This window comes from Oncorhynchus clarkii, chromosome 19, assembly GCF_045791955.1.
Source record: "Oncorhynchus clarkii lewisi isolate Uvic-CL-2024 chromosome 19, UVic_Ocla_1.0, whole genome shotgun sequence".
Lineage (NCBI taxonomy): Eukaryota > Metazoa > Chordata > Actinopteri > Salmoniformes > Salmonidae > Oncorhynchus > Oncorhynchus clarkii.
In genome coordinates this window covers 40,965,205-40,981,615 of record NC_092165.1, presented here as the reverse complement: position 1 = coordinate 40,981,615, position 16,411 = coordinate 40,965,205, and the positions used below count along the sequence as shown (strand labels likewise).

General features: G+C 41.9%; 1 protein-coding gene across 2 annotated transcripts in view; it reads left to right on the top strand.

Moving 5' to 3' along the window:
- The first annotated feature begins 639 nt into the window (after positions 1–639).
- LOC139375198 (60 kDa lysophospholipase-like) overlaps positions 640–16,411 on the top strand; it is a 50,395-nt gene continuing 34,623 nt past the window's right edge. The window contains exons 1-2 of one of the 2 annotated variants that reach the window (XM_071116765.1): positions 640–924; positions 11,445–11,583. In XM_071116765.1, coding sequence (XP_070972866.1) covers positions 648–924; positions 11,445–11,583 — 416 coding nt within the window. In that variant the 5' untranslated portion in view covers positions 640–647. The remainder of the gene's footprint in view (positions 925–11,444; positions 11,584–16,411) is intronic. The other variant, XR_011627763.1, reaches the window with a different exon arrangement.

Genomic DNA, 16,411 nt, shown 5'->3' with positions numbered 1-16,411 from the left:
GGGCAGAGCGACAGATTTTTATCTTGTCAGCTCGGGGATTCGATCCAGCAACCCCCAAATAAGTCAACGTTTAAGTATTAAGTTTGAAATATTTGTATGTAAATTGTTATGGCTGTATTGTTTTAAAAACCCAATAATGTTGTGGGTCCATCAGACCGGCGAACATTGGGTGAGAAAACAAAAACGTTAACACCTTAACAAGGGTTAATTACTCCCACGTGATCATAGTGTTTTTGCCAACAACTTCTACCATTTTTTCCTATTGGTTGAAGACGCTACTCTTGAAATTATCCTTGAAGGCTATTGACGAAAAACTCAAAAGCCATTAACGTACGTCCTCTACACTACATTATGGACTTCTTCCTTCTGGTGAGTCTCAGTCTCACTCTTATAATTGCATTGTATGTACATTGTTTTAACTTGGAAAACCATTTACGGCAATCTCATCATTGTGATTCATTATATTTACTTAGGTTTATAATACAATCAAGCAGATTAGTAACATTACAGTTCTGATATAGCTTAGTTTCTCTGTAAATTGCGTTTTGGCACTTCACAACAACCTGTCATTGGTAGTGGTCTGTCACTTTAAGAACATCCCTTGGTTTGACTTGCACTCTTCCCCCGCTATCAGTTGTCTAGTCATTATGGCGGAATGTAAAAAGTCTACCTCATGTCCGTCTCCAGCTTCAGTAATGACCTCTCTAGCTAGAGTTTTGTCCCATTCAAGGTTGAGTCAACCTGATCAGTCTGTGTTCAAGTCGCATACTTCTGTTTACCGGAGCAATGTGGTACAGCCAGGCCGACGGAGGAGGTTGTCGAGCAGCAACAGTGCTGAGTCTCTGGATGTGAGCCCCTGTGCTGAAGCGCGAGTCTTGGTCATCAACACCGGAGGAACTATCGGGATGATGTACCATAATAACGGTAAAGCCTTTTTGACCGGGACTTTTAAAGTGTATTTGTTGTTGCCCAAACAAAGTGCATTTATTTGATTTGAATGATGCTGTGTGACGCATGTTGATGCAACACATTGGCGGAAACTCGCTAGGTACAGTAGCAGTTGACCTGGGGTGTATTCATTACACCGATTTTGTAGCAAAACGTTTCGTCTGTTACAACAAACAGTTTACTCCAAACAGAAAACTTTTGCAAGGAAAAAGAGTTTATATTGGTCAAATTCATGTCTCCCTCTCCGTTTCGCTCCATTTGGTTCTAAAGAGGTAAACTGTTTCGGTTGCAAGACGTAATGAAAACACTCCTGGCACGCAGGGGTCTTGTGAGTTGTCAAATGTAACTACTGCTACATTTGCTTTGCAAATTGTAACAAGCAAACACTTAGGCGTAATTATCTACCTGTAGATCAGGGATCATCAACTAGTTTCAGCCACAGATGGTCGGGTGGCGGAACATATTAACAAATAATTTGCTCCTGAGTGGCACAGCGGTCTAAGGCACAGCATCTGTGTTAGAGGTGTCACTACAGACCCTGGTTCGATTCCAGGCTGTATCACAACCAGCCGTGATTGGGAGTCCCATATAGGGCGGCGCACAATTGGTCCAGTGTTGTCCCGGTTTGTCCGGGGTAGGCCGTCATTGTAAATAAGAATTTGTTCTTAACTGACTTTCCTATTTAAATAAAGGTTAAAAAAAACATGTTTCTCTTATGTATGAGAATACTTGGGAACAGAGTTCCAAAATTAAAATCACTTGAGCTGATTCCATGTTGTTTTTACAGTTATTGTCCAACAATAAAAATAAAACATTAACACATTTATGAGTTTTTCTCAGAAAACATAGGGGGGAATAAAACCACCCACAGGCAACATTTGGGCTGCCAGTAGGGGAACCCTGCTGTAAAAGGTCATGTGAACTTCTTGCAACATATATTGGTTGCACCTTGAAAATCATGGTCATGTTTGTCCATGCATGGTGAGTAAAGATTACAGTTTCAACTCACTTCCTTCCTCTCATTGTAAGATGCATTTGAGAACACACACACACTGTGGATGGATGTGTACTGCGCTAATGGTCAACTAATTAATAATTAGCTATGATGTACAAGATTTGGCAACAGCAGGACTCAGCTTCATAATATGATGTTTGTCAAGGGTACAAAACCAGTACTGAAGCAAGCAATACCTTGTCAACTGTCCAATCAGTCACAGTTGACCTAAGTGATAGTGTTCACCACAAACCTTTGTCTGTCTAGAATATGCTTAGCAGGACAGGAAAGTTATCCAATTCACGCACTTATCAAGAGAACATCTCTGGTCATCCCATGTTGACTCCAATCTTTACCATAGTTGGCTGGACGACGTTTAGGTGGTAGACCATTCTTGATTCACGTTGGAAACTCGAGTGTGAGAACCCCAGCAGAGTTGCAGTTCTTGACACACTCAAACCGGTGCCTCTGGCATACCCCGTTCAAAAGCACTTGTCTTGCCCACTTACCATGGGTTAAAGAAAGATTCTTAAGCTGTCTTGTCCACATCATCTACACTGATTGAAGTGGATTTAACAAGTGACATAAATAAGGGATCATAACTTTAACCTCGATTTACCTGGTCAATCTGTCATGAAAGTAGCAGGTGTTACTAATGTTTTGTACACTCATTGTATATCAATTGTATATTTGAGTTTAATTCCAAAATGCTATATCCACACATTTTTCACATGTTTTTTTTCATCAGAAATTGCTTATGGGTACATTCATATGTGTAAAATATTACTGTTCACACATTTATTCAGATTTTAGACGTGTATGAAAATTGGTTATTTTGCTAATTGCTATATATCCATTGTTTTGCTGGAATGTTCGTATCCTGCATATTCATTGGCAAATGACAGGAGTGGCAAGGAGTGTAATGTAATAGCTGAACAGAGATGGAAACCAGGCTAACAGCAATGTCACTGAAGATTGAATTCCTGCATGGAATTCAAGACAGTACATAATACAACTAATGATTTTAGAATTCAAAATAGATAAAAAAAAGAGTGAGCTGAGTTTAATAGACAATGTCCGTTAGTCACTTACTGGACACAATGTGTCGTTATGTTATTGTCCTGTGTAATTACATTGTGTAATTGTGCGCCATCTACTGGCAAATAACGTAACGTCCATAGTGTTAGCATGGACTTAATCCTTCTGGTGAGTCTGTCTCACTTATCATTGCATTTTAACTTGGAAAAACATTTTGTGCAATATCATTATGAATCACATTTTCTTAGGCTTATAATAAAATCTAGCAGATTAGTAACATTACAATTTTGATATAGTTAGGTTTCTCTGTAAATTGCATTTTGGCACTTTACAGCACCCTGTCATTGGTAGCATGAACATCCCTTGGTTTGACAGGCACTCTTCCTTCTCCTGACACCAGATGTCTAAGCTAAAAATTAGGGGTTCAACAAGGGTTCTTCTAAGATCCTCAAAGTTTTTTGAAGAACCTTAGGGTTCTTGGCACTGAAAATTGCCCCCAAAAGGTTCTTCTGAGAACCCCATAGGAGGTGGGGTTCATCGAGGAACCTCCTTAGTTGGTGGATGTTCTTGCAGGAACCTAACTGCCCAACTGAAACATTTGGATTTGAAAGGACAGCAGGTGCAGGCACTTAACTGTAAAGTTCTCCTCAATTTAAGGTAAGATTTGTCCCTTTTATATGATCTAAATTGATATTGTTTTGTGATGATACCATCTATCTTTAAATATTTGTGCAAATCTTTCTAAACCAGATAATGAACACAATTCAATAGATATCAATAAACAAAGCGGTAAGAATATGTATGCTTTTGGAATATGTTGAAGGATAGACGACTGAACTGCTCTGTCTGCAGGTATACAGACGATGAGGCATACAAAGGTATGTCTATTGGTATGTTATGGAGATCACATGTACCATCCTCCCTTGCCTCTTCAATGAAAACCCCATAGGCATTATGGACAAGGTATGTGTATGAAAACCATAGTTTTTTTTCTCCATAAACAGTTACTACAAAAACCAAGTTATGAATACTTTTGTGTATGTTTAGTTAAACATCTGTATTAATTACTATTTTTTGGGATTCAGATTTCACCGTCCCTACACCTCTGATGAATATACCAGGAAACTTGTTCAATCACCACGCACTGCAAAATCATTCTGGCTATGGATACGGAGAACATCAACACATTAATATCAACACGCCAGAGGATATACCCACTGGACTTGGGGCTCACATTTTAGAATTTTTATTCTGCTTTGCCACTTAAATCATAATGAACACTGACAACTAAAATATTGTGTTATTGTTATGCATAATAATAACAGGGGAGGGAGGTAATTCAGATATGAACCCCTAAAGGTTCTTCGAGGATCTATTAAGAGGGGTTCTTCGAAGAACTTATAGGTTCCCCCACAGTTTTCATTTGAAGAACCCCTAAAGGATATTCCAGGAACCTTTTATTTTTAGAGTGTAATAATTAAGGCGGAATGTAAAATGTGTACCTCATGTCCATCACCAGCTTCAGAAATAACCTCTCTAGCTACAGCTTTGTCCCATTAAAGGTTGAGTTAACCTGATTAGTCTGTGTTCAATTTATGTATTGAATAAAAGCACAAAGGCTTCATAATTCTGAAAGGTATTTTTAATTAGCAATCCATCATTTTTCCTTGTCTGAAGTATCAAGTAACAATGGCGCCGGAGAAGAAGGCTGATGTTTACGTGTCCCCAACCGATTGTGTTTTTTTCCTTTGTTTTATTTGAGTTGTTTGTTAATTATTTTGTACATAATGTTGCCGCTACGTCTCATATGACCGAAAACAAACTTCTGGATATCAGGACTGCGATTATGCACCATGGACTGGCAGAATGGGTCTCGACCCCGCCCTGCTCAACTGGGTCCTGGACTTTCTGACGGGCCGCCCTCAGGTGGTGAGGATAGGAAACAGCATCTCCACCTTGCGGATCCTCAACACTGAGTCCCCACAAGGGTGCGTTCTCATCCCTCAGGGAGGAGGTGAGGGCCCTCTGAGTGTGGTGTCAGGAAAATAACCTCACACTCAACGTCAACAAAACAAAGGAGATGATCGTGGACTTCAGGAAACAGCAGAGGGAGCACCCCTCTATCCACATCGACGGGACAGTAGTGGAGAAGGTGGAACGTTTTAAGTTCCTCGGCGTACACATCACGGACAAACTGAAATGGTCCACCCACACAGACCGCGTGATGAAGAAGGCGCAACAGCGCCTCTTCAACCTCAGGAGGCTGAAGAAATTTGACTTGTCACCAAAACACACAAAATTTTACAGATGCTCAATCGAGAGCATCCTGTCTGGCTGTATCACCGCCTGGTATGGCAACTGCTCCGCCCACAACCGTAAGGCTCTCCAGAGGGTAGTGAGGTCTGCACAACGCATCACCGGGGACAAACTACCTGCCCTCCAAGACACCTACACCACCCGATGTCACAGGAAGGCCAAAAAGATCAAGGACAACAACCACCCGAGCCACTGCATGTTCACCCCGCTATCATCCAAAAGGCGAGGTCGGTACAGGTGCATCAAAGCTGGGACCGAGAGAAGCTGTTTTTCAGTCTATCAGACTGTTAAACAGCCATCACATCACTAACATTGAGTGGTTGCGGCCAACATACAGACTCAATCTCTAGCCACTTTAATGATGAATAATTAGATTTAATAAATGTATCACTAGTCACTTAAACAATACCACTTTATATAATGTTTACATACCTGTTGTTTCTTTGGCATCGTTAAAACGAAGACTGTTTTATCAAATCAATTCTCTGTAATTATTATTATTACGTGATTATTCTAGTCAACTAGGAAGTCAAGGCACCAAGGAAAATATTCAGATTACAAACTTATAATTTTCCTAATACAACTTTTCAGATATTTTAATATATGAATATATGAATTATTCTTTACCTCACATGTCTCATTCCAAACGTCGTAAATGTTTGGTTATCTGCACAAACCCAGTCTTCACTATGAATCATTCATACATCAATTGTCTCAATCATTTATTAACTAAATAATCACAGAAATGCATAAACTTACAGTAGTACATATGGTTACAAGCAAATGATAGGGGAGCTTGGTGATATTACGGCTTGGTGGACAAAAGGGAACTGGGTGTAGACTGAGAAAGGTGGAAATTATGCAAAGGAGTCACTACACACTTGATAATTATATTAATTGAAATGCTAATCCTTTGCACATGAACGCTCACTCATTCGGGAATAATTGCAATCAATATATATATATTTACGCTCAGTGTGTCGTTGTGATCTTCTGTTGGAATCGTCTTTCGTGGTTAGAATGGTTACTTCAGAGTCCCATTCAGAAATGTTATTATAGAATAGATGTTTCGGCGGTTGTCGGCCTTCGCAATCAATGGTATAGAATTCCTAGCTGCAGACTAGTAATTAGTATCAAAGATTTGCTCTTCTGTCGGTATCGATAGTCTGAGTTTCAACAACCATTACAACCTTAGCTTATACTCAGGTTTATGTTCTCTACTCAAACCTTAGCCCTCTCGGTAGTCGAGGTAAGCTTGGTGTCTACTCAAACCTTAGCTCCCTCTGTGATCGAGGTACTGGCCTGCTGGGAAATTCCCAAGGTGGGGGTTATATCCAGAACCGTAGGAAAGGGCTGTCCCATGACGCCAGATCAATGTCTGTGCTCATGGGGCGGGCCTATAACTGAGTTAAAGCCCAAAGGGAGTTTCCTTCATTAAAGAGTTTAAAATCACATTACATAATTTCACAAATAGGTTCTTCTTTACTCATTAATTTTATACAACAATTAGATGCAAGCCTCACAACTGAGACTCTTGTATAAACAGAGTTATGGTAATGTGGCTGTATTGTCTCTCGTTTCACAAACAATAAACGAAATGGACCGGTCGTAGCTGGATTCTCTCCCGACCATGTACACATTCTCCAAAACATGGACATTGTTCAGTTCTCAAGTTATATGATGGAGAAGAAGTTCCTTTGTTCTCCTGTGAAACATTCTCTCTCTACACTGCCTGGCCATGAGGAGAGCGGCGACTCTAGGAATTTATGACCTGTGATAACAACAGAGGCTGGGTGTAGGGGGAAGAAAGAGGTAGAGAGAGGGAGGGTGCTCGCTATACCCAAAGAGGGCCACGTCATGACACCCTACATTACTCATCTCATGTATATACTGTACTCTATACTATCTACTGCATCTTGCCTATGCCGTTCGGCCATCGCTCATCCATATATTTATATGTACATATTCTTAATCATTCCTTTACACTTGTGTGTATAAGGTAGTTGTTGTGAAATTGTTAGATTACTTGTTAGATATTACTGCACGGTCGGAACTAGAAGCTCAAGCATTTCGCTACACTATGCGACCAATAAAATTTTATTTGAATCCTTCTCTTTCCTTTAATGAGTCTATTGAGCCCGACGTGAATAATATACTGCTTTCTCGGGAACAGGCCCAGATCCCTGTGATTTGCATGAAGAGGAGGCAGAGAAAAAGGTGCCAGAGGGCGGGCTGCCTTCTGAGAATTCGTAGGCGATCGAATAAACCTCCACTTCCTTCCATTCTGCTAGCAAACGTGCATTCTTTGGAGAATAAAGTAGATGACCTACTCGGAAGATTAATCTACCAGCGTGACATTCAAAACTGTAATACCTTATGCTTCGTGGCAAACTATGTCTTTTTGTAAATAACAACTGGTGCATGTCTTGAGTTTTTTCTCACCTGAGGTAGGGTATCTCATGATAAGCTGTAGACCACACCTTCTACCTAGAGTTTTCATCTGTATTTTTCTTAGCTGTCTATATACCACCACAGACTCATGCTGGCACTAAGACAGCATTGAATGAGCTGTATTCCACCATAAGCAAACAGGAAAACGCTCACCCAGAGGCGGCACTCCTAGTAGCCGGGGACTTTAATGCAGGGAATTTTAAATCCATTTCAGCAAATTTCCATCAGCATGTTAAATGTGCAACCAGATGGGGAAAAAACTCTGGACCACCTTTACTCCACATAGAGATGCATACAAGCTGTCCCTCGCCCTCCATTTGGCAAATCTGACCATAATTCTATCCTGATTCCTGTTTACAAGCTGAACTTAAAGCAGGAAGCACTAGTGACTAAATTAATAAAAAAGTGGTCAGATGAAGCAGATGCTAAGCTACAGGACTGTTTTTCTAGCACAGACTGGAATATGTTGTGGGATTCCTCAGATGGAATTGAGGAGTACGCCACATCAGTCATTGGCTTCATCAATAAGTGCATCAATGACGTTGTCCCCACAGTGACTGTACATACATACCCCAACCAGAGGCATGGATTACAGGCAACATATGCACTGAGCTAAAATGTAGAGCTGCCGCTTCCAAGGAGCGTGACTCCAACCCGGAAGCTTATAAGAAATCCCGCTATGCCCTCCGACAAACCATCAAACAGGCAAAGTGTCAGTACAGGCCTTAGATCGAAACGTACTACACCGGCTCTGACGCTCGTCAGATGTGGCAGGGCTTGCAAACCAATATAGACTACAAAGGGAAGCACAGCCAAGAGCTGCCCAGTGACACGAGCCTACCAGACGAGCTAAACTACTTCTATGCTCGCTTCGAGGCAAATAACACTGAAACATGCATGAGAGCACCAGCTGTTCTGGAAGACTGTGTGATCACGCTCTCCGCAGCCGATGTGAGTAAGACCTTTTAAACAGGTCAAAATTCACAAGGCTGCAGGGCCCAACATTGTATGACTTGAAGGTGTGGTAGAAAGAAGCTGTTTTCCTCCTTCATTCGTGGTGCGGCTTAGGACAGTTCTTTGCACGACTCAACGCTGAGTGCCTGGATAGAGCACATAGCCGTGGTATATTGGCCATTTACCACAAACCCCAAGGTGCCTTACTACCATTACACTGGTTAGCAACGTAATTACAACAGTAAACAAGTAATATTGACTCATACCATTGGTATTTGGCCTGATATACCATGGCTTGCTATCTGTCTCATGTTGTACCGATCATCAACATGAACAAGACTGAATTCTGTTGAATTGTCAACTGGTCTAAATTCTTGTTAGGAAGATATTGCTTAAATATAACAGATGCATGTGAGGTTTGAAATAATAATGTTACTACTACTAGCTTGCTCTCTCCCTGCTTTTCCTGAACATGTTTATCTCATATAGCTAGTTTATTGTTCTTCCTTGCTCATCCAAAGCAGGCTTTTCTCCTCCTCGCTAGTCTTCAGATGCTTGACAACATGATCATCATGTTGTGGCTGTAACATGGACATTGCATTAGAACTAGATACACTCTTTGAAAAAAGGGTTATTCAACTGTCCCCATAGTATAACCCTTGTTGGTTCCAGGGAGAACCCTTTTGGGTTCCATGTAGAACCCTCTGTGGAAAGGGCTATACATTGAACCCAAAATGGTTCAACCTAAAGCCAACAAGGGCTCCTCAAAATGTTATCCTATGGGGACAGCTGAAGAACTTTAGTTCTAGATGGAACTTTTTTTTCTAAGAGTGTAGCTTTAGAGACATTTCAGGAAAAGCAGCTCATTTCGCAAGCCAATAAAATGTCTGATATAACTAGCTAGTAATTCTTGTTCTATAAGCTTTCCTCCTCCTCGCTGGTCTGCAGATGCTTGAGTACTTGACATTTCCTGGACGTTGCATAAGAACAACTAGAACTAACAACTTTATCGGAGACATTTTCAGGAAACGCAGCTCATTTAGCAAGCCAATAACATACCTATTGCATTGGTTTAACCTTGAAATATAGCTACTCGATATAGATCTTACCTTTTTACCTCTGTAGCAGTTCTATCACTTCGCCTGGGAACTGCAACAGCCATGTCTTATTCCCAATTCTCTATTGTCTAGATTCTGCATGGAGCTAGCCTGTTCTAAAGCATTAGCTAAAAGATACGTTGGCCAATTTGAGCAAATAAATCTCAGCTTGCTAACTAGCAAAGCCAACCAATTGCACAACAAATATACAAAGTTAACAATTATTTTCTAAACTAATGTTAGTCTCAACCAAATGACAAGTACAAAGAACTATTGCTCTATTCCACAACGTAACAACCATTAATTAAAGGCTAGACATAAGACTATTGATAGTTAACTAACTAGCCATGCTAATTCAATGAAAATAAGCTAGCTAGCCAGCGTCAGCTTTGTAGATGTATTGCTATGTGGAAAAAGTTGTTTTAATATCTTTCTCCATTTTTCTCACCAACGCCTTGCTGTAGCGTTTACATTCTGTAAATGTAATTGACAAATTAACAATTTGATCCATATTTAGAAACATCTCCCTCCCTGAGTAAGCGACTCAACGCAACAGGCCAGAAGTCAAACAAAGTCAAACTCACGGAAATTGAGGTGGCTACAATGTGGTACTTTCAGTCACATGAAATGTACCCGTTACTACACAGGCGTTCAGAACGTGTGCAGTGGCACAATTTAATGCGTCTGAAAGTACAATATTCAAACGTTCTAATCACCTGTAAATGCACACTGAACAGGTGTAATGAACGTGTGTAAAAATGGCCATAACAAGCGTTCAAATCAAGACGATTTTAAACTCTTGGCCTTCCATACTGGCACGCAAGGGTCTCGTGAGTTGTCAAATGTAACAGCTGCTATGGAGAAAGATTGAAGATTCCTTCGTGGGCCAAGGAAACGTTAACTGTTAAGTGCTTTGGATCAAATGTCTTCTGAATGAGATCTCTAGGCTAACCAGCCCTTCTCATTTAATTCCGTATCCAATACTGTGGACGGTACTTGGAGTAAACACTAGACCATAAATAACATGGCCATAGTTTCTAGGTCTACCGTTTTCACACCGTTCCAAAGGTTCTGTTTGGAAGTCCCAATATTTGTCTATATGCAATCTTTCCATCTACTGTAACCAGTGGCTGGTGGTCCACTTTTCACAGGTCCTAATTTTAGTCAGCAGTTTTTTCCAGTGGCTTGGACTATGATGAGTTATACAAGACATTTCCCAATACATGAATGATTAGAACTATATTCCAAACAGCCTACTTTTCATATTGATGTGATTCTCACATTTGCCACTAGGGTTGAGTATAATACAAGGCATGATTTACTGGGAATTGTAAACCTGGGCTACATTCGATAGCCAAACGCTTTCGTAGCCAAACTTTATTGTATTTTGCAGATAGAAATGCCACGAATAGAGCTGACGTGAAACCTTATTCTACATGTCAGAGAGTATGTGTTCTACATAGCATATTCCTATCTGAACGCTCCAAAATGTTGCGTACTGCTACCCTCTTTTCAAAACTAACACCACACTCAGATCTATGTAGGCTATTAATTGGGCTCACCTTTCCTAAACTCTGACTGATTAGTTATGTTGCTCTGTACACTACTGGCAACACCTTCTCTCTCTGTCTCTCTCTCATCCACAGTGCTGTGCCCAGAGCCTAATGTGTTTGTGAAGGCCCTGCGAAAGCTTCCCAACCTCCATGATGAGCAGTATGCCCTGCAGACCCATATGTACGACTACTACAGCACGAGTGGCCCACAGGAGAACACCCTTGTCCTGCCGTAAGTCACCCATACACTCCACCTCCCCCTCACCCCACCTTTCCTGGGCTCCTCTGCAGCCTTCTATTTCTGTTTTCTCTGGGGGTTTTTACTTTGTCTTTGCTGTTATTAATATATAGGCTAGAGTTAAATGTTGACATGGTTTACTTTATTGTACAGTTTTCGTACAATCATTCAAACTGAAAAGATTACTATCCATGTAACACATCATCACTATAGATTTAGACTAATGAAACCTTGTGCTATTTGACTGACAAACTTCAGATGGAGAGCTTGGAGTTTGATACAGATGATGATAAAATTAGAGTAGAGTAATAGTAGTTAGTCTATAACTGGTGTTATAGAAATATGTGAAGGGGACCTCAACCTACCGGTTCTACCGATACATACATTTTCAAGCCCTTACCATTTCTTTACACAGGATTGTATTGCACATACTGGATTAGAGTAACTTCTTAATTTGACTGTCAAATTCAAACACAAGAGTGAAGCTCTGCTTACTGTTTTATAACCATTGACAGCTTTTATTTCATGGCTTTTTCAACCTATAAGGCATACGAGGCTTTTTCAAAGGCTCTTTGAATAGCAACATATTCTAGTGCACAGCATATCATGTCAGGATAAAGGTTGACCTCCTCCCCCAAAATCTGTTCACTATGATGCCTCCATAGCAGTAGGCCTACAGGATATACAATGCTTGTTGGGGGATATCATACACACGTTTCTATTCCCTGCATGCTTGGGAACATTTCACTCTAAAACTGTCTGTTGTTTTGACAGGACGCCGACAGACCTCGCTGATGAACTATCAAAAAGGTCCTGAAATACTGGTAGCATACTGTGTGCCTGCGCTACGCTGTGTGGTTTGAATCCTCTGTATCCGTTCCGCCTGGTGTCAAAAAGTGCCTGGCAGGAACAGTTTGTTGCTGTTGTCTGTGTGGACCTGTCAGGGAGTGATCGTTGGAGCACACACCTGCAGGGAGTTGTGCTGCAGCATTTCAGTAGTGGTGTTCACGCCTGCCTGACATTCTACCCTTATTTTCTCTCTTCAGATACCTCGCCTCGCTCCCGCTGGAGGGAGCTACTCCCATTGGTTCATGTCTAGCTAAAACCAGTGCAGAACAGTCAAGTTCTCATAGCACTTATGTAATGTTGCAGTAGCAACCCCATGAGTTTTGCTGCTGCCAGAGAGAGAGAATAGGCCTGCGAGGGGTTGATGGTGCCACGCTGGCAGAGAGCGAGGATAATCTGTGTTGAGCGTATTTGATTCCTGTAGTCTGGTTCTCAGTGCGTGTGTTCAGGAGCAGCGAGAGGGCCCTCTGCTGAATATGGTCCTGGCAGGTCGGATCCAAAGGTTGCCGGCTATCGCCCCTCCAAATGGAGGTTGCCTGAGCCCAGGCCAAGGCATCCTGGGTCAAATCCCTCCCAGCAACCTCCTCTCCTTTCTGGGCCTGTGATGCCGGTGGCAGTGGGGGCGCCTCTGCCTGCCTGTACGCTAATCTCTACACAGACAACCAGCACATGGCTCAGTCCCGCCACCTAAAACCCACTCAGAGCAGCTCAGGACCACAGATATAGAGACTGGAGGGGGCAGGGTGGGGCTGGGTTATAGGGGATAGATAAGAGAACTACACAAGTGTGCTATTTTTAAAGCTGTTTGTGTGAAGGGGGGCTGGTGGTACTGTGCCTGCTTGGATCATGTTAATATTTGTTTGGAGGACTGCCATGTTACATCCATAGCCTTGTAATGTAAACTCACTCACTTTTGTACATCGCCTTGGTTCATACAATTGACCTTATTTTAGCACCCCAAAAAACGTAATACTTCCAGATAAACTGTAATATCAATACCATTGTAAAGCATAATTTTTCCCCTTTCCAACAGAATCAATTACATGACCCCCACGCTGCCCATTTCTGCATGATTCAAGAAGGCAATGAGCCCCGTCGGGTCTTTAAAAAAAATGGCTGGTGGGGAAGCAAAACTAATGCGTGATAGTGAGAAGGAGAGATGTGTGGGAAAATTGCTTTTTTTCACTCGATCTGTCCAACTTATCACCTTATCTTCTGTAAAATGTAAATAAAACACTATGGAGAGTTTATATATTGTGTCATTATAAACTTATTTGAAGGTTTGTGTCGAATTTGAGGCGGGTTTTTAGGGCGGTGCTAAAGGGATCTTAGAAGTAAACAGCGGCTTTGAATGATGATCGCATGCAGTGATGAAGCAAAAAATGACTAGGTATCCACCCTTACCCCTGTCACTGTCCATTTCTTGTTTTTAAAGGATAAGAGAAGTGCTAAACCTGGTGGAGAGAGATTGTAAGACAGAAATAGTTGCTTTATGCGTGTTGTACGTTACGGCATGACACATGTCACGATGTAACGGAGGGTCAGTTTTTTTCAACTGTTCTCCAATACTATAGAGCCATTACCATGTTGATCAACGCTTGAATAGAAACGTTGTTCACACCCCAGATTTTGAAGTCAACACAGTTGCTACAGTCCCATTTGTTTTCTTTGTAGCCTCGTTTGAATGTTGCGGTTGCGCACATTTGTACGGAATGGGGTGAGTTTACGTTACTCCTCATCGCTTCAACAGTCTCACAGGAGATTCATAGGACGTATGGATTCAGATTCCGTCCCACAGACAAATGTATCAGCCTCATTTATGTTTTCAGTGTAATTTCAGTAGTTGATTCAATCATCCTCTTTCCTCCTTGCTTCTGTAAGGTTCATTTTCATTATTACCATCATTATGTTCCTTTTTGTGGCTTCAAGTTAATGTTGATTAACACATACTAGCTGTCACCAAACATTGCTATTAAATGTCCCTAATGCCTGAGTTATTTATTTTTTATATTATGCTTTGCAGTGAGCATGTGCAGTGGACTTGAAATAACATTGACAAAGATAATGTCAATGTATCCTAACATTGATTCAATTTTTTACATTGTGTGGAGTAGGAAGTTGATTTGTTGAATAGCTGAGTGAAAAGCTGTGGGTAGCCTTTACCCCAACCTCCCATTTGCCCCTCTCACCACTCTGTTCCTCATCAGCAGGCCAGGCCACAGGGCAGCATCCTACCCAACCCTCTATATGCTAATACCATTTCCCTGCCACACTGTCAGCTATACCAGGAGATAAATTAATAATTGGTGATTTGAATATTGTTTCCAGCGACACTATCACTTTAATATTATCAACAACAACCAAGATGGCATAGCAGTGAAGACGTGTTTTGTTCGTGTCTCGTGTACTTTTGTATTTTTCGTATTTTTTTGTATATATATTTCAATTTTATTTTCAATCCCTTTTCGATTTTTAATTTGATTATACCTTCCGGTAACTTGCCTCACCCAATGTGACACGGTATCTCTATTTTTTTTATATTTTTAGAACACATTCAAGAACCTCCAGAAGCTAACCAGCTAATTAGCTATTCAGTCATTGTTAGCCACTGCTAGCGGCTTTTACCTTCTGCACAGATACCAGCCCTGTTCTCAGCCTGGATAATACTCGCCAGTCTACTAGTATCGGACTGTCTCTCCACAACAACGCCGGATTTCTGCCGTAATCCCTGGACCACTACTTCTGATCTTCACAGCTATCTTGCAGCTAGCTAGCTCACAGCTCAGCCTGGATAATAGCTTCGGTACTGGGTGCCACGGTGAACTAACGCCACTGCCACGAAGCTAGCACCAGTTAGCCGTGAGCCAGGCGCATCTCCCGGCCAGCAAACTAAATTCTGCAATACCTCTTTCGCCATCTGGCTTGGATTCTCTGTCGACACGGCGTCCCGCCGCACCACCACGACTGGTCTGCCGACGAATACTCCATCCGCTGTGCCTTCAACCGGCCTCCGTCGGAGGGCTACTAACTTTAAACGCCTTGTCGCCTGCTAACGTAGTGGCGGGTTCCCTGTTCCATCTACTGCTGTCCCCTGGACACTATGATCACTTGGCTACATAGCTGATGCCTGCTGGACTGTCCATGAATCACGGTATTCCATTCTGTTTATTTATTTTTTATCTGTCGGCCCCATCCGCGAACTCAGGCTCTGTGTGTAGTTAATCCAACCCTCTCTGCCTAGTCATCGCCATTTTACCTGCTGTTGTGTTAGCTGATTAGCTGTTGTTGTCTCACCTGTTGTTTTAGCTAGCTCTCCCAATGAACACCTGCGATTACTTTATGCCTCGCTGTATGTCTCTCTCAAATGTCAATATCTTGTAAACTGTTGTTCAGGTTAGTCATCATTGTTTTAGTTTACCAACCTCCCACACATGCGGTGACCTCACCCATTACAACCAGCATGTCCAGAGATACAACCTCTCTTATCATCACCCAGTGCCTGGGCTTACCTCCTCTGTACCCGCACCCCACCATACCCCTGTATGCGCATTATGCCCTGAATATATTCTACCATGCCCAGAAATCTGCTCCTTTTATTCTTTGTCCCCAACGCTCTAGGCGACCAGTTTTGATTGCCTTTAGCCGCACCCTCATACTACTCCTCCTCTGTGATGTGGAGGTAAACCCAGGCCCTGCATGTCCCCAGACACCCTCATTTGTTGACTTCTGTGATCGAAAAAGCCTTGGTTTCATGCATGTCAACATCAGAAGCCTCCTCCCTAAGTTTGTTTTACTCACTGCTTTAGCACACTCTGCCAACCCTGATGTCCTTGCCGTGTCTGAATCCTGGCTTAGGAAGGCCACCAAAAATTCTGAGATTTCCATACCCAACTATAACATTTTCCGTCAAGATGGAACTGCCAAAGGGGGAGGAGTTGCAGTCTACTGCAGAGATAGCCTACAAAGTAATGTCATA